Source organism: Scatophagus argus, chromosome 4 (genome assembly GCF_020382885.2).
Source record: "Scatophagus argus isolate fScaArg1 chromosome 4, fScaArg1.pri, whole genome shotgun sequence".
NCBI classification, from domain to species: Eukaryota; Metazoa; Chordata; class Actinopteri; family Scatophagidae; genus Scatophagus; species Scatophagus argus.
In genome coordinates this window covers 21,679,664-21,701,939 of record NC_058496.1, presented here as the reverse complement: position 1 = coordinate 21,701,939, position 22,276 = coordinate 21,679,664, and the positions used below count along the sequence as shown (strand labels likewise).

At 43.9% G+C, this 22,276-nt stretch overlaps 1 protein-coding gene across 9 annotated transcripts in view; it reads left to right on the top strand.

Moving 5' to 3' along the window:
• The window catches only part of fbrsl1 (fibrosin-like 1), a 264,778-nt gene that overhangs the window by 103,923 nt on the left and 138,579 nt on the right, over nt 1-22,276 (top strand). For all 9 annotated transcript variants that reach the window (XM_046385770.1, XM_046385769.1, XM_046385771.1 and 6 more), the window contains exons 3-4: nt 8,892-8,993; nt 13,307-13,342. In XM_046385770.1, coding sequence (XP_046241726.1) covers nt 8,892-8,993; nt 13,307-13,342 — 138 coding nt within the window. The remainder of the gene's footprint in view (nt 1-8,891; nt 8,994-13,306; nt 13,343-22,276) is intronic.

Sequence of the window (22,276 nt, the reverse complement as noted above, 5' to 3'; positions counted from 1 at the left end):
AAATATCCTGTACAGTACATACCTTGGTTACATTCTTAAATGAGCAACTCAAAGGGAAAAAATGTGTTGATGTGGAAAAAAAAAAAAAAACATCAGCCTTAACATTTTGATTTGATTGTGGTTTGGATACACATATGACAGATGTAGGTATCTGTATCAGCCTGACAGTTTCAGTTTCCAGTGTCTGGCTTTAACTGACTCTTATAAATAGGCACCGTTTCTGTTGGTAGGGTGTAAATGCATAATTTCCTGTTTGCCATGGAATGCTTCAGCCAGTGACAGGTTCAAAAGCCTTCATTAACCCACATAAGTACTTCTCTCATGTATTTGCCATATGGACCCAAGTAAGAGTGTTTGTTGCCAAGATAGCAACTAATGTAAATCAAAAATAAACCAAAAAATGTTCATGATGGTTAACTGCTATTATAACTGAAACCTAGAGAATCAGATTACAGTGTGACCTTACTGTAGTGACTTTCCACAGACAAACAGTGATCATCTACTTAAATAAACTGTACCATGTCCAACTTTTTAAAAACATGCAAAAATGTCCAGAAATATCCTAACGTAAAAATCACAGCCACCTGAAAGACTGCTTTTTCCATCACTGTTTGTATATAGTTCGGAAAAAGTCCCTCACCTCAGCTTTGGGCTTGTGTTTTGCTTGCTCTTGGTGGCTGCACTAGTCTTGTGCCTTGGCCAGTACTAAAGCAACAGCATATTGATTAGGAAACACAGCACGACTTTACTCAGACATTCCATTAAAGAGCCATTTACCTGATTGAAGAACACAGTCTAAAGTTAGACTGATTGTAAGTTTCAGACTGTTCTTCATCAAGTATTTTTTTAATCACTTGCTCATTTCCTTTACCCCACAATCTCATCTTCAGTGTTTTAATTATGTCGTGGTGAATGATAGTTAGTTTTAAAGTGTGTGTGTTTGGTGGACTTTTTAAAAGGGGCCTTTTTGCAGCACGTACATCAGCTTCAACTGATAATTATTTGAGATTACATTAGAGGAAATTAAACATTTCTTAAAGTACGTGTGAGGGTGACAAAGTTATCAAGTGCAGTTGCAGGAGAGAGTGTGAATGTTGCACTTCCAAAAATGTAATTTTTTCAACTGCTAATGAGATCATTTTCAGGTGTTAAAAAATAATTAATGAATTTACTGCAGTTGAACATAAGCGGAGTCTTTAGTAGACTGATCAGTGGTACACAGTTGCCAATGATGAATGTAATTGGGAGTGAAAAGGGTAAACAATGTAAATTATCAGCGTGATATGCAAGAAAGACATTGCTTATTATTTTCCAAAATATTTATGTAAAATAAATTGTAATGGCCCCAATACATGTAATGTTAGTATCTTTGTGTTACATGACCAGCGTCTGATTAGTATTTTCAGAGAGCAGTATTTTCTCTGATATTAAGTCAACCTGTGAGCTCAAGTTGTGAAAATCTGTGTAGTCAGACATTCTGTCATTTCGAAATCTGTCTGGACTGTTGATCTGTCTCACCAACAGACTTATCAGCTGATAAGAGTGTTTACGCCAACGTTATCTCTGTCCATTTAAGGGTTGTGGAGATGAGAGTCATAACAGATAAATCTTTTCCACACTAAAGTGTTGCAGAATTTGTGACAGATGCAGCATACATACAGTTATGATGGTCACACTGTGGAGCAGTGCATAACACTGCATATAAGAATTAGAGGCTTAAGATTTATGTTTCAGATTTTATATGACATTTTTCAACATCTGAAAGACAGACTCAGTGATTTGGTTAAAATATTACTAATCTCATGAAAAAGGCATATTTCAGTTTTGTACTTTGAAAACTATATACTCCATCTTTGTAATTAATGTAAACTAACATTACCACTTTTGGAGTGGCAGTGATGATAGGGAGCAACACATAGCAGTCACTCAACTGACAGCATTAAATTATTTTTATTCTGCAACAGCATTTATCATTAGTGCTCATCAGTGGCACTTCTTTCTGTCGGAGACATGGATATGGAGGTCAGGAAGTTGTGCATAAACAACATTAATTATGTAAGAATGTATCTTGCGTATTCAAGTGAACTAAAATTAATTCATTCAGATTATTTAATATTATTTGATCCCATTTTTCTTACTTTTGTATGAATATCCATATCTAAATCTACTCCCAGAGGTCCTGTGTTCTCTGGGGGTATTTTGTGGTCACCAGCATCAGAATGTCGGACCCTTCGGGTCCTGTGCATTGAGGATAGTTTCAGCTTATTCCGGTGCATTCCACAGATTCCACAGGAGGCTGCCACTGACGGGAAGAGCCTTTGCCGTGGGGGTGTGTCTCAAAGATCATCCACATGATTACCAGAACCCAAGATTTCCCCACAGAACATTGCACTATAAACAGATGATTAAGGCTGTTCCCTTCACCTGTCAGTGGTGTTAATGTTGTAGCTGATCAGTATATATATATGCATGTATGCATACATAGATACATATTCACTATGAGGTCTTTTCTTTCCACCCCAATCAGCATTAGAACACACTTAACAATGATTTTCTCTTACTCTCCAAAAGACTTTGCTGACCACCAAGTCTAAATGTGGCATTTCCAGCGGCATGTACCACAACCTGAATGTGTTTTATTGCTCCTTTGAATACAGCCTCTGTTTTGAAAGCCAAAGTGAACTTTGACTTGCAAATAATCATGTCAAGTTAGAAAAAAAAGTTAAAGTACAACCTCCAACGTGAACACCATTTGAATTTTTCTTGTTAGCATGCATAAATTTTTTCAAAATGTACTCACAGCTTTCAACGCTAATAGTGTACACAGAAATCAAAGCTGTGCATTTCTTGCAGAGCAACAAGAAAGGACTGGGATCTGCATAATGTTGGCTTCAGCAATGAAGAGCAAAACGCAGATCCGCAGCATCAGTCCCTTGTTTACCTTCCAATAACATCATTAGCATTTTGACATCATTGGCCTAATTGTTGTTGGTAGCGCTGAGAAATGCTTGCCTTGGATTGGGAGTCAGGAGGAAGAGGAGGGGGCTGGGGGGTTTGTGCTCTAAAGCCTTGTGCTTATCAGTGCAGGGCAGATACTGTTCCTATGGTCCTGGCTGACAGGTGAGGTGTGTGTGTGTTTGTGTGTCTGTTAGTTGTGGTTGTCAGTGAACCCTCGGGACAGGTGCTGAGGGATGGGTTCGTATTTGGGAGCAGGTGCACCTCCCCTCCACCCCTCCTCCTCTTTCGCCTTGTTCCCTCACTCCCCCAGGAGGCATATGGTGAGAGTGATTGGAGAGACCTGGGGCCCCCGCAGGGAGTGCTCCTCTCCCCAGTTCATCTGTTCCAGACGGGGCCCTGCGGGACACTCAGGCTCTCCTGAGGTCCCTGTTGGCTGGGAATCAGGCCGAGTAAGAGGCTTCGCTTCCAGGTTGACTGCTTTGTTACAGTGTTGGGCGGTAGCTCTGGCCACCCCAGTTAGCTTTACACAATGCAAAATTGTATACTGCAGTTTTACACATGCCGAATGGCTAATAGGTCACGCCCTCTAATTTGTTTGCTCCATACCTCATTTGTACGCAAGTGTTGCTTTTATCTGCCACCTCTTGCTGTGTCCTGGTGTCATTGCTTGGAATAGAAATGCCATGTTACTGTGATTTCACAGGCTCGTATTTGTGAACCAGCTTACAAATGTGATGTATTCTTGAGTGCACTGGGAGGGAGAGTTATGGGGGCATTTTAGGCCTTGTATAATATGTGTACTGCTTTTATGTGGTCATTTATTATAAGTCGAGCTCTATGAATAATGTATGATTAAAAGGCGTAATGGATACACTGGGACTCGTCAAAATAAAAGCAAAAATCCATTTGCTCTCCCTGTAGTAAATCCACTTGCTTGTCCTTGGGCTAATTTCCAACTTGGGACTTGGTGGGGGAGTAAGTGTATGTCTTGATAGCAATTTCAAGGCAAGGATGTGTTGGTTGAGCTGTAAAGTGAGAGAGAGAGAGAAAAGGGAGGAGGAGGAAAAGTGAAATGAGACATGGATGAGGAACAAAGCCAGGAACACCTCTTTCTCTTGATGCCTCCCTCCTTCATCTCACTCTGTCCCTGACTCTCTCGTTCTCTCCCTCCCTCTCTCTCGTCTCTGTCTCTCTCCATCTTAGAGCTCCTTCCCCCTGCCTCCAAGCAGCTGCCACTTCTGAGCCTCAAGAAAATGAAGGCAGATGAATCAATTTGGCCTGTGGCCCTAAAGTGCACTTGTCTGCACCCCAGCCTGGGCGGGGGGGATAATGAGCCGATAGATTGAGCCGGTGCCGGAGCCCGGCACTGAGCACTGAGATGCCTTCGCCTGGTACACCACTGGGCCCCCTCTCATACACACATACACATACACACACACACACACACGCACAGACTGCTGAAGCCTCCCTGAACAGCGGTAGCAGCCTGTCGCTGGGTTAATGGGGGTGAGAGTCCTTTGCGCAGGACACTTTTCAGAGCAAATTAGAGGAAGGATCTGTATCCGTCCTTTTCAGCCCTCCCTTCTCTGTATTGCCCCTCTTCTCCTCCTTGCCCTGTGCATGGGAAGCTCTGAAAGCAGATTGGAGCGTGGTAGTGCGAAGCAGCATCAAGGCAGCTAGAAAGGAAGGGGCGGGCAGGGGCAAGGTCCAAGATCCTAGGGTAATGAGGATTGACACCGGGACAAGGCTGAGGCACAGCCTCCCTGAGCGCTGTTGACAGGTGACGGCAGGCTAGTGAGAGACGAGGCAGCTTGAGAGGAGCTGGAGCAAGGAGAGGAAAAGCGAGGTCAGGACTAACAGCTTCTCTTATTCAAGGAGGAAAAAGGTGGGAGACCATGCAGTCATCCGATGCCCCCTGAAACTCCCTGCAATGTGAAGGAGGGAGGATCAAAGGAGCAGGACAACAAAGCATCACCCGCCAGCCTCCAGTCAGCTCCCCGTTGACAGCCTGCAGATTGATTGACACTGCAAGGAGAGTGAAGAAGAGTAAAAGGAAAGAGAAAGTTAGCCAAGCCTAGTATAAACTGATGTGAACCACAACTGTCTACATCCGTGCCATGACTAGCCTGTTTTAAACAGGGTTTGCTTTGTGACTTCACTCAGGGTTAGAGTAGTACGAATGAGCAGACCCAAGTCGGCACTACTCAACTTGGGGGGAAATTAAGATGCTTGAGGGCCCTTTGAAGATAATTAAAGAGCACAGAGCGGCAGCCTCCAGAGAGGGACTGCAGACATGTTCAATACCGAGACTAATGGAGCTAATTTCCAGTACATTATTCATGTAAAACACAGGCCTTTACTTAGCTGTGTTTTTCTACGCCTCTTCGAGCTATCATCTTAAGTCAAACTGGCCCTCACACGCACACACACACACACACACACCCACACACCCACACACACAGAGAGAGATTAACCACATTCACTTGCAACATTCGCTGCATCAACTTGATTAACCTTTCCCAATACTACATGGGTCAAACTTTCAATATAAACAATCTTAATCCACACAAGAAAATAAAAACTCTTTTAAAGAGCCAGGTGGCCAACTGCTCCCTTGGGGTTACCCAGAATGCATTACAAAGGCATTGCCTCAAACATAGTAGAAAAGCATTATGACCTTGAACTATGTTACCACTTGTGACCGATCTTTGTAGAAATCATCAACCCCGCCCTCGAGCTCTCTAATTTGTCCTTTAAGATTAATGAGTACACAAAAAAGAAAAAACACAACATGAAAGCTGTACAGTTGGGAGCTTAGGGCCAATTAAACACCTCCCCAGACAGGAAATTAGTCCCTGCTTTAATCACAGGCAGTCAGGGTTGCCAATCTTTTGTCAGAGACGGTGAATTCCTGCCTAGATCAATTGCTCTCCTGTCCCGTTGAACAGCAGCTCGGGGATTGGTCCTTGCACACTGCATCATTAACCTAGGCGGCTAATGAGACGCTGTGCTCTGATCAATAGCCAAGTTGATTGCTGACTGGGTAATGCAGCCACAGGCCCCTGAGGAGACAGAAACACTTTGGGCGCCTTCAGGAATTTGTCAGCAACACTGATGCTGGGTAAACAAAGTAATCAACAGCTGCACTTGAGGCCAACGTGACGCCAACTGTACCTTAATGTTCTGTCTCTGCCTTCATGCCTGCCTGCCTGGTAAGGAGGATTGCTCTCGTCGTGCTCTCCTTGAGAGAAAGAAATCAAAAAGGCCACCATCTATTTTGAGATTCAAGGAGTGATTAGGCTGACAGCTAGTCAGGAGAGAGCGAGAGAGGCAGTGGGAGAGGCGGGTGGAGGTGGAAGTCAAACCTGATTAGGCCCACCTGCAGGTTTCTCTTCCTTCCATCTCTTCACCCTGATTGCTTTTGCTTGACGGCGGCTCCCTCCTCTTCTCCGCCACAATCACCTCACCCTACCCCCGTCCTGTCACTGTTGACCTCAGCGTACTGCTAACACCCCTTGGCCAATCAGCATGCTTGCCCTGGCGGCGGCAGGGTAATTAAAAGGGAATTGTGTCTACTTGGCATGTGAGCTACTGGGCACAAGGGTAGACAAACACTCTCTCCCTGCCGCCTTGCCTCCCTCCCTCTCTCCCAGCCAGGTGGCAGCGTACAGGACCTGTCAGATTAGCTGATGACCCTTTTAATTCTAGCCCAGCCGGGGGCCATAATTGATATTTACCGGGAAAGGTTAATTGTAGCAGTGATCTGCTTAAATTACAGTGGAGATCAGGAGAACAGGGCCAGCCAGCGCGTGACGCCGGGGGAGCTGCTACACGCAAACTGCTAGTCAAATGGATTACACCCCGCGGCCATTGCCACTGTACTCTAATGTGGGGAAGCAGCACAGGACACTATGATTGGCTGGTGCTCCACCGGCACACAAGTCTTGCTTGCTGAGTTCGCCAACCTCCCATCTGGCTGGGAATTTGGGTGCATGCCAACTGTGGGCCTTGATGGCCTGCAATAAAATAATCCATCCATGTTTGCATTAGGGTTACCATGATGTATGATGTGGTGCTGAACACAGACACTAGCATTTGTACATCATATTTTATGATAGTATTTTTTTCATGACCAGAAAACAGCAGGATTTTTTTTAGTTTGTTTATTTTTTGTAAAGATGGAGATATGTATATTATTTAGCTTCATCTTCTCACAGTTCACACTGCATGTTTTTCCCTTTTTAGTGGACTCAAGGAGAAATTATCTGCTTTTGGCCTTACAAATTTAGCTAATGGGTGTGCGTGAGATGTGAGAGAGCGGTATGAATGGGGATTTCAGGCAGTGTTCAGGCATGGATGATAACTTTTTACTGACTCTACCTGTTCACCAACATTTTATACATGTAGAATTTTTATTATTTTTTTTACTGTATTACTTGTAAACCATGGCTAAGGGAAACACATTTCTTGCCTGCCTGATTCTCGAGTGTATGTGTTCATATCATATGACTTCATTATTATATGTGCAAATAAATGGTCAGGAGAGAAATTGGGCAACGATGATCTTTTAAATCATTTAAACTAAACTGACTTTGTAGTAATGTCCTGAGTCAGCATGACTGCTCTAGTGCACAGTCACAGTTGGATTTGCTACACTGCTGCATTCTAGTCGCTGGCTGGTGTGACGAGCAGCGATGGGTCAAGGTTTGGTGTTGCTGGTGTTTTTGGTACAGTCAGTTCTGCTTGGCCTTTAGACAAAGCACAAACTGACACTAAGCTATGAGACACCACACCAACTTTGCGTTTCCTTCAGGTTAAGAGTAGATGGACCGTGGGCCACTGAAACTCAGTCGAAGGCATTGTAAGCAGCGTTGTTATTCATAGCTGGCTTGTGGAGCACAAGCATAACTTGTGGAGTTAGTTATACATCCCAATGAGTGACAAGAAATGAGATGCCATCTGGAACTTTAATTTGTAGTTCCTACTATTGTTTTGCAGTATGATTTATTGCAGTGTTTGAACTTTTGATATAAAATGGATAGTTCTGGATCTCAGTGACTGTGTCATGTTTTAAGTCCTTGAAATTTCCCTAATAAACACAATTTCATTAATCTGTCAGGAATTTTGAGTGCTTTAAAGATCCCCCAATCCACAATTCAAAAAGCACCACCTCAGCTGCTGCTCTTGTTTTAACAGTCCAAAAGCATTATCTACTTTTAAAGTCCGTATTGGTGGATGCAATGTAAGTTTATACGCAGATTAAATTTCTCATATCCCTTTGTGTTGGTATTTTTTCTTGTTCATCCTATGTGGTGACTTTTTTTGTGGCCTTTTTTGACTTCATGCATCATTCATATTTTTCACAGGTCTGGTGCTGACTAGCCAGCCAGTAATAGTAACTATAACAGCATAAGAAGACATGCTCTGTTGTAGTCAGTGTTTGGTTCAGTTTCATGTGCTTAACAGCAACAATAGTTAAAAAACTACATTGTGTGCTGAAGGCATCCCAGAGAAGATCTCCGTCCATCCCAAATACATTTTGTATAGTCCCTGTCCTCTGGTGGTGCATACTGAGCACTGCAGTGCATCACTTGAATACAGCACACATTTCTTTGTACTAACTAACAAGCATGCTGATTTAGTGCATTAATGCACTGGTAGTTAAGCCACTGCATGTTCGTTTGTATTACTGGCAGAACAACAGTGGCTTGGTCACTGGTAATATATACCAATTTGAATCTTTCTCTTTGCCATTTTCTAAAAATGATAAGCTACTCGTAGAGCAGCTTTTAGGATTATGCTTCACGTCTCTCAAATGTCTGAAAAGTAACCATAGATCTTTGCCTCTCTGGGTATAAATGCTTAGTTGTGGTTTGTTTCTTGAGATAAGACCACTATTTAAATTGTGTCTTCTTTTCTTGTTTCCCCTGCAGATCAAGCCCTTGGCTTTACGTCCAGTCAAAGTTAGTGAGGACGAGACCGTGCAGGAGCTCAACCGACCGCACAGGAGCAACTCCAAGGAGCAGCTCAGCGAGGTGAGTCCTTGTCCGAGACCTTACCCCTTTTCACAGACCTCCAACAGAGAGCTAGACTATCCACTTTTACAAACCAAAGTAGGGGACCTCTGGAGTGGGATATAGAAAGCAGGGGGACAGCAGCAATATGGCTGCTGAGATCAGGGGGCAGCTGGTCCAGCAGCTCCTGCTGTTTCCAACTATCACCTCATAAATCCCCTGTGCATTGGGAAAAAGACTGGTTGGCTTTCAGCACTTGGACAGGAAATGATTAGACTGCTAACGCAGCATCACCTAGTTGGCCGGCATTATTTAAAGCTTGGCGTAGTTAAATGTAGACAAGACCTAACGCAGTTCACCCAGGTGTGGGCTGACCTTGCTGACCCCAGAATGGAAGAAAGGAATGAGTTAAAGAAACTGTTCCAATTATCACTGTGGTGGCATCCATATGCCAGGCCGTTTAGATGATGGGTAGGCGGCAAAGGAAAATGGAGGCCAGGCATTGGTTCAGCATAAAGGATGAAATAATGCAATTTAGATACAGGGGAAGTAATGAGAATTTATGCAAAATCCCAAGCGGCTCATTTTAAATGAATGTAGAAATATGCTTCCTAACTAATGCCTGTCAAGCAGACCTCCCAATCCCAAATTCAATCAGACTGCTCATTTAGCTGACGAAAGCAGGAGGAGAGGGAGAGAGAAAGAAGAGGAAGGAAAATATGCAGCTTCCTTTTCCAGCAGGGGTAAAATAATGGAAAGAAAAAGATTTTAATGAACTTATTAAATACATTGTTTTAAGCTATTCAGCATTCCAATTGAAAATCCAGCCTAATGAAAAAAATCACCCAGCCTAATTTTTCCCATCTTCACCCTCTTTTCTGTAAGCCTTACTGCTCTGTTTCTCTTGTGCACTGTCCCCCCTCTTCCCCTCATACTATTTCTCTTGAATTTGTGTAAAAGGCTGTCTTTTAATGAAAAAGTCAGGAGGAAGAGGCGGGCTTGTCAGATAAAAGACCGAAGCCGGCTGACAGCTTTGACAGGGAGATACGACAAGCACCAAGAAGGTGGATTGGGGGGGGGGGGGGGGGGCTGAGTGTTCTGTGGTAGAGTGAGTGAGAGTGGAAGTGGCGGTGGTTGCAGGAGGTGGGTGGGGTAGGGGGGAGAGTACTGCTGAAAATTGCACGCTGTAATCGCTGACTGTGTTAGATGTGGCATGTCTCTCTAATCTGCTGCCAAATAAATGGTGCACAGACTCTGATTATTGTCACCACAGTATCTATATCTCTCCATCGCTCTCTCTCTCTGGCTGTCTTTACCTTTCTATTTCTGTCTGTCTGTATGTCTGTCCTCTGTGCTGGCTATTGTCTTCCGCTAAGTAAAGGCCTGGACAGGACACACAGTGTGATTCATCACCAGCGCTGTGCCACAGTCTCGCCTATATTTCTTATGTTTTCAACTCCATGAAATCTCCGCCACCGCACTGAGAGCACTGCTAATTTTTGTAAAACACGCTCCCCTACATCAAAGTAGCTCCCCAGCTTTAAGAGCTCTTAACTAATGATGCCACGTCTGCAACGAGTAAAATGGATTTCTCTTGTCTTACCGCCAAAGGAAATAGAGACAAATGCGACATGTGGACGCGCCCGCCTGTGAAAACAGTCATGCATCAATTTGGGAGTAGGGGGTAAAAAAAATTGCAGGGGATGCTGTTTGTTCATTGCCATGGTTGGGTCTTTATCTGTTTATTTTGACTAGGTAATTGTGCCTGCAGTGCAGCGGGGCCCCGGCACTAAGCCACACAGGGATTAGGGAAATATGAGGTGGCGGAGGGGGTGGGTTCCACTGCATCTGTGTCCTGTGGAGGAGAGGGCGGCAGTTATGGTGCTGTCAAAGTCTCTGACACCATCCTGTATCCACCCACACCCACCCACATGCATGCAAACCCACCCAGCTACCTGATGTTGCTGACACAGAGGGCATACATGTTCGCATCTCCTCATCATGCTTCAACGAGCTCTGATTGGCCCACCCCTTGTTCTCCCTGCAATGCCAAAAACCAATAGTCTGGGTTGGGAGAAGATGGACTGGACCCTCCCCTGTTGTCGCCATGTTTTTCTTTCTTTCTTTTTTTTCTTTTTTTGTAAGGAGAGTGGAGGAGGGGGCATGGAAATGGGGAGAGGATTAGGGGGCGGATTTAGCAACATTTCTCTTCTCCGGGGCTGTTTAGTTAACCCTTAAATGCCGCCAGCACCCGCCCCATCCCTCTCACCACCAACCACCGTAACCACCAGACACACACACACACACACACACAAATACTCATCCTCCTCCTTCCCCCACGCTCCCTCTCTGGGGCGGGTTCTTAAATCCTTTTGAAGTCCTAAGCGCTGCAGAAATCCATTGAGAGCCATGTATAATGGCTTTTAAGAGAGAGTGTTTAGCTGGATGCCGACCCTATGGCTTATGAACCGCTGGCGTTTTAATGGATCCCCCTGTTCCCTCCCCTCTTTTCCTCCCTTCACTGGCACTAAATCCAATGGATTGTCCCTCATTATCATTTAAATAAGCCTCTCTTTCTGCTCAGAATGCTCCAAGTTGAATGAACTCTACATAGTAAAGCTAATTCGAAATGGCCTTGGCCTCCCACCACCTATGCACATATGCACTCACGTACACAAACACATGCGTATAGACACTTATTTGAGCGCACTCACAACATGCACACATGCAGACAACAGACCAAATTCTCGCTGGAATACACTTTTGGCCCTTTTGTATCCACAGATTTTGCCTTCTGTGCAGTTCTTCCTCCCCTCTCTCCTGGCCTCCACTCTGGTTGCAGTAATGAAAGGAGCAGAGAGGTTGAGCAGAGTGAGAATAGCCTTTTGATTCCCGCAGAGCCTGCTTTCCGGTTCGCGGCAGGACTCCTCCCTAATCGTCACCACAGGAGCCATCCCGTGAATCAGAGGGGCACACAGGCGTTGATGAGGGCTGAGGCCTAGAGCAGGTGTGGGAGAATATATGAGGGTTTTTGGGAGTGCGCAAAACAAGGGAGCCAGTGGTGGCGAAGGTGTGGGGGAGGTCGTTTGGATTGAAGGTGGACCTATGGATGAAATTGGTCTAGTAGAAAAGTCCCCTCCGGGGACATGGGGGGGAGAAATTGCCAATCTAGACAGAGGAATAAAAGAAGTGAAAAGTGGAAGTGGAGGGAGGGATTTGGGGATTGGTATTCGTGCTGGGCCCTGACAGACAGAGCTAGAGAACAGAACAAAAACTAGCTTTTCCTGTCTATATCCTGCTGTTGTTCAGCATTTAGAGGACTGCATTAGAAAACACAGTAGTCTGACGGACCAAAACACCTCTTGAAAAGCATGAAGAGATATTTATCCAGAGTACAAAAGGGGCAGATGAGGAACATGATAAAGAACTGTTGGTTGAGTTCCAAAATGTGACAGGCACCATCTAAAAACAAAAGATCTCACAAAATAATGGAAACTCATGGAAACATCATCTAATAATAATGTATTCTGTCTATAAAGCATTTTGAGGTACATTTTCTTTTAAGATGCACTATATTTGCAGATTATATATGTTGACATACCTGCCCTGTTTTCCAAATCGATGCCACTCAGTAGTGTTTGTTTCAAGTCAACACCTACAGCTAGCAGGGTACCTGAGCTATTACTCACTCTCAAAACAACAATGTATATATCAAAGTGTGTTTATGACTTCATCTACTGATGCTGTTGAATTCATTCCCATGTGTCTGTCAATGTTAGATGGCTCTCTTGAAGGCACAGGAGCAAGTGAATTCGAACAAATTGTGACAATCATTCTTGAACTGCACTGCAACATGTTATCTGTATTATAAAACTTCCAAAGGCATAACTAATTCTGTAATCAACCATGCAGTCACCTTTTAAATTATCCTAGGCATCACAAGGTCTCACAGTATTTTTTTATATGAAGCATGTAATTCACCCTGTGTTTAAAATGCATTTGCATGGTCATAGATTGACTATTGTGCACCATTTTAATTATATATATTTTTTTCCAAATAATTAGGGTTTTCCACCGTGTATTTCTAAGACAACTGACAACAATTAAATCTCTCAGCATGTGAGTGATTGTTTTCAGAGTGAGTGCCGCTGAGCTGCCTTCATGTCGGAGGCCAGAATGTATGGGAGTGATGTGTGCTGGTGTGGGGTACATGACGGGGCGGGTAAAAGGTTAACGTGAATATTGATATTAAAGCAGCGCTGCTCCATCATGTCTGTGTCAGCGAGTGAAACGCTCCTTAAAGGTCATCCCTGTTCTCCTCTTTCTCCCTACAGAGTTCCACTCACTCGCTGTCAGGCCGTGGCTACTCGGTAAGTGGCATTTTCATGCTTCATAGCTTTACGGCAGAATTACAATCTCCAACGACCCGCTTTATGGCCCTGGCGCTCGACATTTTAATTATGTTAAATAGAGTAATGGAGAAATCATGATATTAGAAACATTAATTCTGGCTGACTGACTGATTAAATTGCAGGAAGGTGTCCTGCGCTACCTTGGCGAAAAGAGTCTCGTTTTATTGGCATCGATCAGCACCGGCTGCCTGTTCTGCAATTTGGCTGTCAGAGTTTTATGTCTTTTCCAGTGACAGTCAGTGGAGGATCCTTTTGCTCACCCATATGACAATATACCTAAAAGCCTTTTAAAGGACTCTGTATCTATGCAATAAATAAAATGTCTCACCACAGAAATGCACATAGATTCACACCTTCAAGAAGTTCCATAACAGTTTAGCATGTCGTAATAGGAGTCAGTGAGATGGTTTTAGTCATAGAACATATAGACCGTTGTTAAAGGTAAATTTGTCAGAGAGGAATGTTTAGTGACGCCTTTGGAAAAGCCAACCCTATTCTTTCAAACATACGCTAGCTCTCAAATTGTCAGAGCAGGACTATTTTTATCCCTTGAAAGCATCTGTTGCCTTGCCCCAGTGCGTTTTCGAACCATAAATTTGCGCTCTACCCCTCCCATTGTTTCAATGATGTGTCTCGTCTCTGGGTAATAGAGACAGCGGTCGTCCTTTATGTCCTTTGCTTAAAGGGGAACTCATAAGAAGAACATTCTTTAAAGTGTGCTACTTTTAGCTGATGAGTGGCATATGGCAGTTCTTATTGCAGCTTGGAAGCAATCATCCCGACAAACAAAACAACTATAAATGGTTTGTCATCGTTAATCTGCCTCAAAGGACTGCAGTTAAAGCGCTGAACAAAGCTTAACTTCAAAAGACCCTGATCTCTGTTCGATCCTTCTTTTTTTTTTTCTTTTTTTTTTTTTTAATTTTGTTTTAATAGAACATGTCACATTCCTATTCCCCAGTGCCACATACTCACAGATGGATGAAAACAAACAAGACCTTCCAAAAAAGCTTGTGGAGCCCTTTGGCTCAAGCTGTCAGTTTGAGTCGGCGGGGAACGAGGCCTTCTCTTTATCTGAAAGGAGTTGGATTCAAAGAGAGAGGGCAGAAATGGAGGTGGAGGGGGCTTGGTAGTGGTAGTGTGCGGGTGGGGGCATTATTCAAGCAAAGGAAAGTCCAGTAACAAGGGCAGGAAGTTTTACGTTGTCTGACTCCCCTCTCTGGCTATCCAATGGTGCTATCTGCAGCGTTTGTAGCCTCTGGGCACCTCCTGGGCGCTGAGCTCTGACTCTCAATCTGCTCTACTGCTGGGCCCGCTTGATTTCTGGGGTCTCTTTATCTGTAAGTGCTTCAGGCTTTACAGTATGATGGTTTCGGGGGTGGGGGTGGGGAGCTCCAGGGAGCTGCCAGGCAGAGGCTGAGTGGGTATGGGAGGAGGAGTAGCGTGAGGAGAAGCCAGGGGCAGGATTGAGCGTTATGGCTGGAGGAAGAGAGAGGCTATGCATGTGGGTGGAGGACTGTTTGTGAGGTGGTGGTGGGGGGGTGTGGGAGGGTCAGCGAGGCAAGCACACAGGCGTAGGCAGCACCACTGGCCACCAGTAGCATGGCTAGGGCTATCTGCTGGTTGGCCCTTGGCACTGATTGCTATCTACTGTTCTGCTTCTCTACAAACACTCAAAAAATGAAGTTGCTGAATGGGGGCTGGTTATCTGTCACAAGGCACTAGAGGTAAAAAAAAAAAAAAAAAGGCAATCTCTCCTGACAGTTTGTTTTCTACTTCTATGGGAGATAACGCCTCTTCTTGTTTATGTGTCCATATGCCTCTCTTCTTATGTTGCCTGCCAGGCTTAAATGGCCTCATTCAAATGGTTTACACAAAAATGTAAACATGTGAATGTGAGCTGGTATGACAATAAAGTTCCTTGAATCCTTGAATCCTTGAAGTAAGGAAGTTTCTGGGCTTAAATGCCAGACCCTTGGAAAAACAAAAGAAATTCACACCATCAGAGTGTTTTGGACACAGCAAATACCTTTATACCCTGTTTAAACAATTGTGCTGGTTTAATTTATCTAAATGTGTCTTTGCACATTAATAATGTCACACATACGGTACATAATCTGGACACATCATGCAGAAATATGACATATCTCCTCATCAGTCTGTTGGTCTCATTTGGTTTCCCTCCTTACATTCCTTGTTAAAAGACAAAGCTGGAAGGCAATTGAAAAAAATAACTTATATTCCATCGCCGAGCAGCATTATGGTGTAAATGATATATAGTTTACGTGGATACGTGGATGTTTTTCACAGTTTGACTGTCAGGTAAAAATTCTGGGTCATTTTTGACAAATTGAACACAGTCAGACAATGGAACACTAAAAGCCTTAATATTGTCCATCTGCAGTGCATACACTAATATACTAGTCACTGTGTTTTATATAGTTATTTGAGGTAGCCTTGTGTTGAAAGTGCATACCACGTTATCACATTGATGCAGTCAGAGGTTGTAAGCAGTGATTTGCTGAGCTGATTGAGGGAACTTTATCTGTACCCGTTTTAGGGATCTTACCTTGGTGAGCTTGTACTGCAAGACAGACAGAACAACATTCAACACAACATAGTAATAAAAGGCATTGTATAAAGAAACCACAAAAGGCTAAAACACAATTTTATAGATGCAGTGTTACAGATTGTAATTCCATGCCAGTATCCATTCTGTCACTACACTGATTTTACATAGTAGGGTTAACAACAAACTACTTTCATTACTTGTCAATCTAAACATTGTTGCGTTTTTCCTTGTGATGACATCACTCAACATGAAGTCCCCACCCACCACCTGCCCCCCACCCACCCTTCATTCCCAAGGGTGAGGGCTAATCTCTGGACCGTTGAGTCCAGCAGCGATGTGTAGCAGCAGTACTGAGACTCACTATCTTGCTCTCTGTGGAAGACTGGAAATGGAATTGTTTATCAGACCGACTCTCTCCTGTCTGCTTTGTGCAGGCTTCATTATAGCCTCTGCTATGTTTGGAAGACAATATCTGTCTCTTGTTTCCTGTGCTGCTACCTGCTTGTTGTTCCAGTGGAGATGAGCCTGGGCTCTGGCGATTTATCATCCTCTCTGAGGGGGCTCTCTGATAAAGAACCCAACATCCCCCTCTGTGTCTGGGAGATACTGGCTGCAAGAGACGAGGAAAATGTCAAAGAATCTCACTGCGACGATCTGCCCGTCCTGTCGATACCTCTGGGTTGGGTGTACTGTATAGAGGAAGAGGCGTTTTAGCTAAGCGAAAAAGACACACCTCCCTTTCCTTTCAGATGAAGTGATTGAGCTTCAGTCTCCTACCCCACATCTTTTAAAACCGCCCCACAGCCAAGCTGCAGCTCATGTTTTCACGCACGATAAAAGCACAGAGCTTTGTGTCTGACAGTATAATCAGCCTAGTCTGTTTTGGGAGGGTTTATTGCTGCAATGTCAGGGAGTAAAATCTTAGCCCAAGTGTTTGGGTTGAGAGAGAGAGTGCTCAGAGCTTTTAGACACCCATTCTTCATTTCCCTACTCTGGTCGTCATAATCATATTTAACGCTAAATGATTCTACACTCTAAACAGTGCAGTCTTAGAGTCATTTTTGCATTCTTAAACAGCCTTATTTTAATTGATTTGGCATTCACAACCCCCACATTGTGGCAAATACACTCCCCTGTCTGAGTGACGAGGCTTTTTACAAGATCTTTATCAAATACAAGGATTATGTCACTTAATTATAACAGAAGCCAATAAAAGCTTCACGCTTTATTGAACAAAATGACACAGATTGACCGGATTAAATGTTTAACACAGAAACTGAAAGGAAATCGAGTGTAAATTATATCTTAAACTACAACACAATGTCAGCTCACAGAGCTTTAACAGAAAGCCATGGCTTCTTCGCCTTCAGTATACTGTAAGAAATCTCTTAACTGCCTCCTCGTTAGTATGTCTGTGACTCTTCCTCTGTATATCACTGTGTCTGCCTCTCCCTGTCTCTTGTGCTCTGCTTTCTTTTCGGTGGGGTGTGCAGGTGTCTTCATACCACCGGCTCTGCACATGGTGAAAATTAGTGAAGGAAACCAGTAGCCCAGCAGGAGTGGGCTGGGGCCCTGACATTGTGCTGGCCTTGGGGTGGAGCACTGCCAGTCAGGGGCCTGTCTATGAGGGCTGTCCGCCTTGAAAAACCTATTTGTTTATCCCTGTGTGCGGTCCAGCTTCAGATCCTGGGCCCTGCTGCTGTCTGCACACCAGGGACCTGGGCTGTTGCCGCTGGCAACAGATAAAAATTGCTGTTAACCACAGCGGGGCCCACAACACATCAATCAACGGTTGTGCAGATAAAGGCTGCAGGCTTCAGGGGCCCCGGCTGAATGGCACGGTTGAAAACCCTTTTCCAGTGACTGAGCACACACAGCTCTGGTGGTAGAGGCCTGCTATCATTCAGAGTTGAGGAAAGAAACTTCATTTTCAGCACTACAGCTCAGGTTTTGTTCTAATGGAGGTGCATTAGAACGGCACCAACACAAAGGGGACTCTGGGAGAGGTCATTTGAATAAAAAGGCGACACTGTGAATTAGTGTTGACCAGGCCTCAGAAAAACCGGCCCCAGCATAGTTCACTTGTTCTAAATGAACTCTTAATTGCTTTTGCCACTTGGCTTTTCTCTTAAGGCTGCTTAAAAGCTGGGACGTTCAACTTCACGGCTTTCCACGTACCCCGTAGTTAAGGACTGAATTGAGATCAACAGTTGTAAATGGCTCGGAGCAAGTCTCCAAAGCCCCGAACTGGCATTAGTACAAAATATTTTTTCATCACAGATTCATTCTAACCTTTCTCAATCTAGTCCCCCCCACCCTCAAAGCAAATGTATGGTGATGACTTTGGTACAAGGTAATGAAAAAGAACAATACCGATCTGGTCTTATATTAAATCCAGTTAATGTATTCCCAGACGAAACTCTATGCTGTCACCCATGCTGGAGTTAGTCCAAATGAAACACAGCCTCTCGTGGGTAAAAGCATTAGTTTTATCCCCCTAAGCCCAGCCTTGATTATCATCACTCTTAGTTTGACCTGGATGCACTGTCCCCTAACTCACATTTGCCCCGCTTTAAACAAATAGCCCTATAATGTAACAATCAAAGAATGCTCTGAGGATTTGTTTACTGCTGGCTTTCTCCCCATTAAGTTTCACGGACACTGTAGACAAATAAAGTGGTAATTCCACTTTATCATATGTTACATATACCACAATCAAGCAGCAATTACATGCTCCTTCCATTTGTAAGAGCTCCCAATGCCGACGTGGATGTTTTAATGAGGGCTGTAATGAACGCTCAGGGTGTTTGGCAAGTCTCCGAGATGTTGCTGGGGCTTTTATGGCTCCCCATTATAACGTACAATTTGCATCAGCAAATTACAATGCTCCATATCATTATCCTGCACCAAGGCCCGATCATAAATTAGAGCTCCAATTACAAACATCTATCTGGGAACGGGCAATGAATATGATGGCAGCCCACCAGAAGCAGGCAGGAGGGAGAGAAAGACTCCTGTGGATTGCGGGATGAGACTTCCATAGAGGTGTCATATTCTCATAAACCTCCCTTATGGGGAATTCATGCTTCCAAAAGAAGTAGACCATTTTGTGGGGAAAGAACGTCTGCTAGTTCTGTTTTGGCAGTTCCATATGTCATATTTCACGGTGCGCTGCACATTGAACTTTTTGGTATTTTAATCGCTTTCCTTCTGCTAAAAACAACACCCACTGATTTTAGTGACTGACTGTTTCACACTTCTCATTCAAAGCAATGTAAGCCTGTCTGTTCAGTTGTGCAGAGGAGAGGAAGGGCCTCATCTATTGTGTCTCAGTTCAGACCCAGCCATGTCTCTCTCTGTTTCTTTCAGTCTCCCTCTGTCTCACTCTCTCTCTCTCTCTCTCTCTCTCTCTCTCTCTCTCTCTCTCTCTCTCTCTCATTCAACTTGATTATACACTGGAGGGAACATAATAAATCACAGAGATTTATCATACTGCAGCTTATTAATTCAGTGCCACAAGTGTAATATTAGTCTGTGTCATTTTAAGAAGCAGGCTTTGCAGCATTGCCAATGTCCCCCAAGGAATTCAGAGGAAGCCATTTTAGTTTGGGCAGAACCTAATGAAAAAGAAGAGCATGATTTGTGAGACTTTTCATTTCTTGACACATGTCTTGGTTGTTCTTCACTCTTTCTTCTTCAGAACATTCCATACTTTAGCTGACTGAGATGGGGATTCATTGCCCATCTCTCTCTTGAACGTTAACAGTTGTTGCAGGGGAAACAAACAGCAGTGTACCTGTGATGGCTGTGTTGCCTGTTATCCACGACCTGTGACCAAATCTCATACGGAGAGGTAGAACAAAAGGCGTACGCCAGCAGATCGCTTCAGGCAATGAGCAGAAACCACCTCTACTGATGAGACGAAAGGCCTGCGGGTCTCCCGCAAACCCACAAGAGCTCCCCGATGCTGCACAAACAAAGCCTGAAATTAAGAGGAGCCAGAGGCAGGCCCATTTCCACAGCAAAGCTAAAGTGTTCCTTTTTCATGGCCTCTGTGGATTACCACTATGAGATTGTAATAGGGCTGAGAAACAAAACAACATTTTGCCATTTTCAGTCACAGATTTTGAGAAAGCAGGTTTCTCTTCCTGTTTTTTTTCCTTCTTGTTTCCGTCTCTCTCTCTCTCTCACACACAACATTCACACCCCCCACCATGCTTCCTGGGCTAATTTTAAAGGTACTAAAACCTCTTGTAGCCTTTAGAGGGTATCAGATGATGTTTAATTCATGTTTTGTTTTGCATTTTAACCTTGCATATCTGTAGGATCAAACACATCCATCTGTGCTTTTTGGCTGCAAAGCCAGAGCATACAGGATGACTGCAAGCCCTTGTTTGAGTTTGAGGGGTCACGAGATGAAGAGACTTTATTCCATATTCACAAACACCCCCTGGCAATTATTCCTCCAATCTTTAATGTTTCTATGAATCTATTAGGGTTAAAGCCCCCACCCACCTCTCTAACTATATCTGCATGGGTACTTTTTCCGAAACCTGTACAAAAAAGTTATACTAAGTAGGTCATGTTCTGCCACTCGTCTTTTAATCACTCAACGAAAAGAACAAGATTTCCCTCCATCGGAGCCCCTGAGCCTTGCTCCTGGGATTTCAGTGAGCAACATACACTCATTTGATTTTCTGGCATGTGTTTTCTCCCTTTTCTTTCTCTCTCTCTCCACTCCTCTTCTTACCTTCCTTACCTTGTATCTGACAGTACACAAGCGACACCTATCTTGTCTCTAACTTCACCGCACACACGCACGCGTGCACATATGCATCACAACCCCTCCTCCTCCCCTCATGTCTCTGTCTCTGTCTGTCTCAGTGGAGAAGGTGTCTGACAGTAACAGCAGGTAAGGTATAAGATTACAGGAGAAGCAGGGGCAATTATACCTCCAGCTGATGCTGGTGTGTTTATGAGGAGAGTAACTGTTAATGACAGTGTTGTGGTTTCTCCAGAGGCCAGAGCACAGCTTAGAGAAACCTGCTGTTTTTGTCAGCCTAGCTTCCTGCCATGTTGTTGTAGATTAGGTTTTTCTATATTCACCTTTCTGATTTTTGCTCTGTCTTTCTCTCACTTCCATCTTTTGCTGCCATTGAGAGTCTTCAGTTTGTGCAGCTATGCCTCTGCATGGACCTGTCGATGCTATGGCTTTGCCTTTCAGGCAAACAGAGGCAGGTAGAGGTTTCCCTCTTCTCAAGGTTGTAGCAGTATGGCTTCGTAAAGCTACTGTACTAGTAAACAGACACACAGTCCAGTGTTTTCAACTGCAGATCTCTCACCATGGTTTTGGCTGCCTTGCCACTTCCCCCCTACGTGCCTTCACTCACGGCAGGCAGATCGCAGTGATTGGAGAGGAGTTTGTGTTTAGATAAAGGAGCTTAATCATAATTGCATGGGGTTTCCAGTGTCTAGCAGTGGCATTCACCCAGTAGCTGCTCCTGGGTCAAAGCAAGATGTTTCAGCAGTCCCAGGAAATACAGAGAAAATATATCATGACATATTTTTAACTCTACAACAATGTTTTTATGGCATCGTATTTACATTTACTGTAAAGTGAAAGCAAAGCTGGCCTAAGAAATGCGTTTGTATGTCAAACAGATTTAAGAAAACGTGTCCAATGTAGCTGTATTTGTTAGACAATTAAGATACACATCTTGGTATCAATGCAGTATACATTTAAATGTGTTGTGTAGCCCCACCTCACAGTTGTTATTTGCCACGTTTGACCATATGTAAATCTTTACACACTTCTGTCAGTGCCAGATGGTGCTAACACGGTATTTGTCTTTTGTTTCCTGTGAGGCTGCACCTGTTGGGGTTGACTCTGTCTCTTCAACTATCTGCATGCTCTGATATGTTGGCCAAAGCTGGACCTGAACCCTAATTGTGAAGATGTCAGTTGCACTTTTTACAATTTACTATTGCAGAAATGTTACAGAAGCTATGGATTACAAAATTTTCCACAGCATTATGCATATATTGAATATTTACAGTCTCACAGCCAAATGAAGTTGTTTCTTGTGATTTATTCTCCCGTGTTCTTAGTGACTTCTGGGTCGGTTCACGATACAAAACTTCATATAAACGCAGGATAGGCCCAGTTAGTGTTTCAGATGTCTTGGCTTGGCTGTGACCCTATTAAAAAAGCTGGGGAAGGTTTACGCATTTGCGTTCAAAATGAAGGTTATTTTATTGTTTGACTCATTGAACACTGTCTCAGAAAGAGGAGTCAGCTAAATGCCAGGAAATGCAAATGA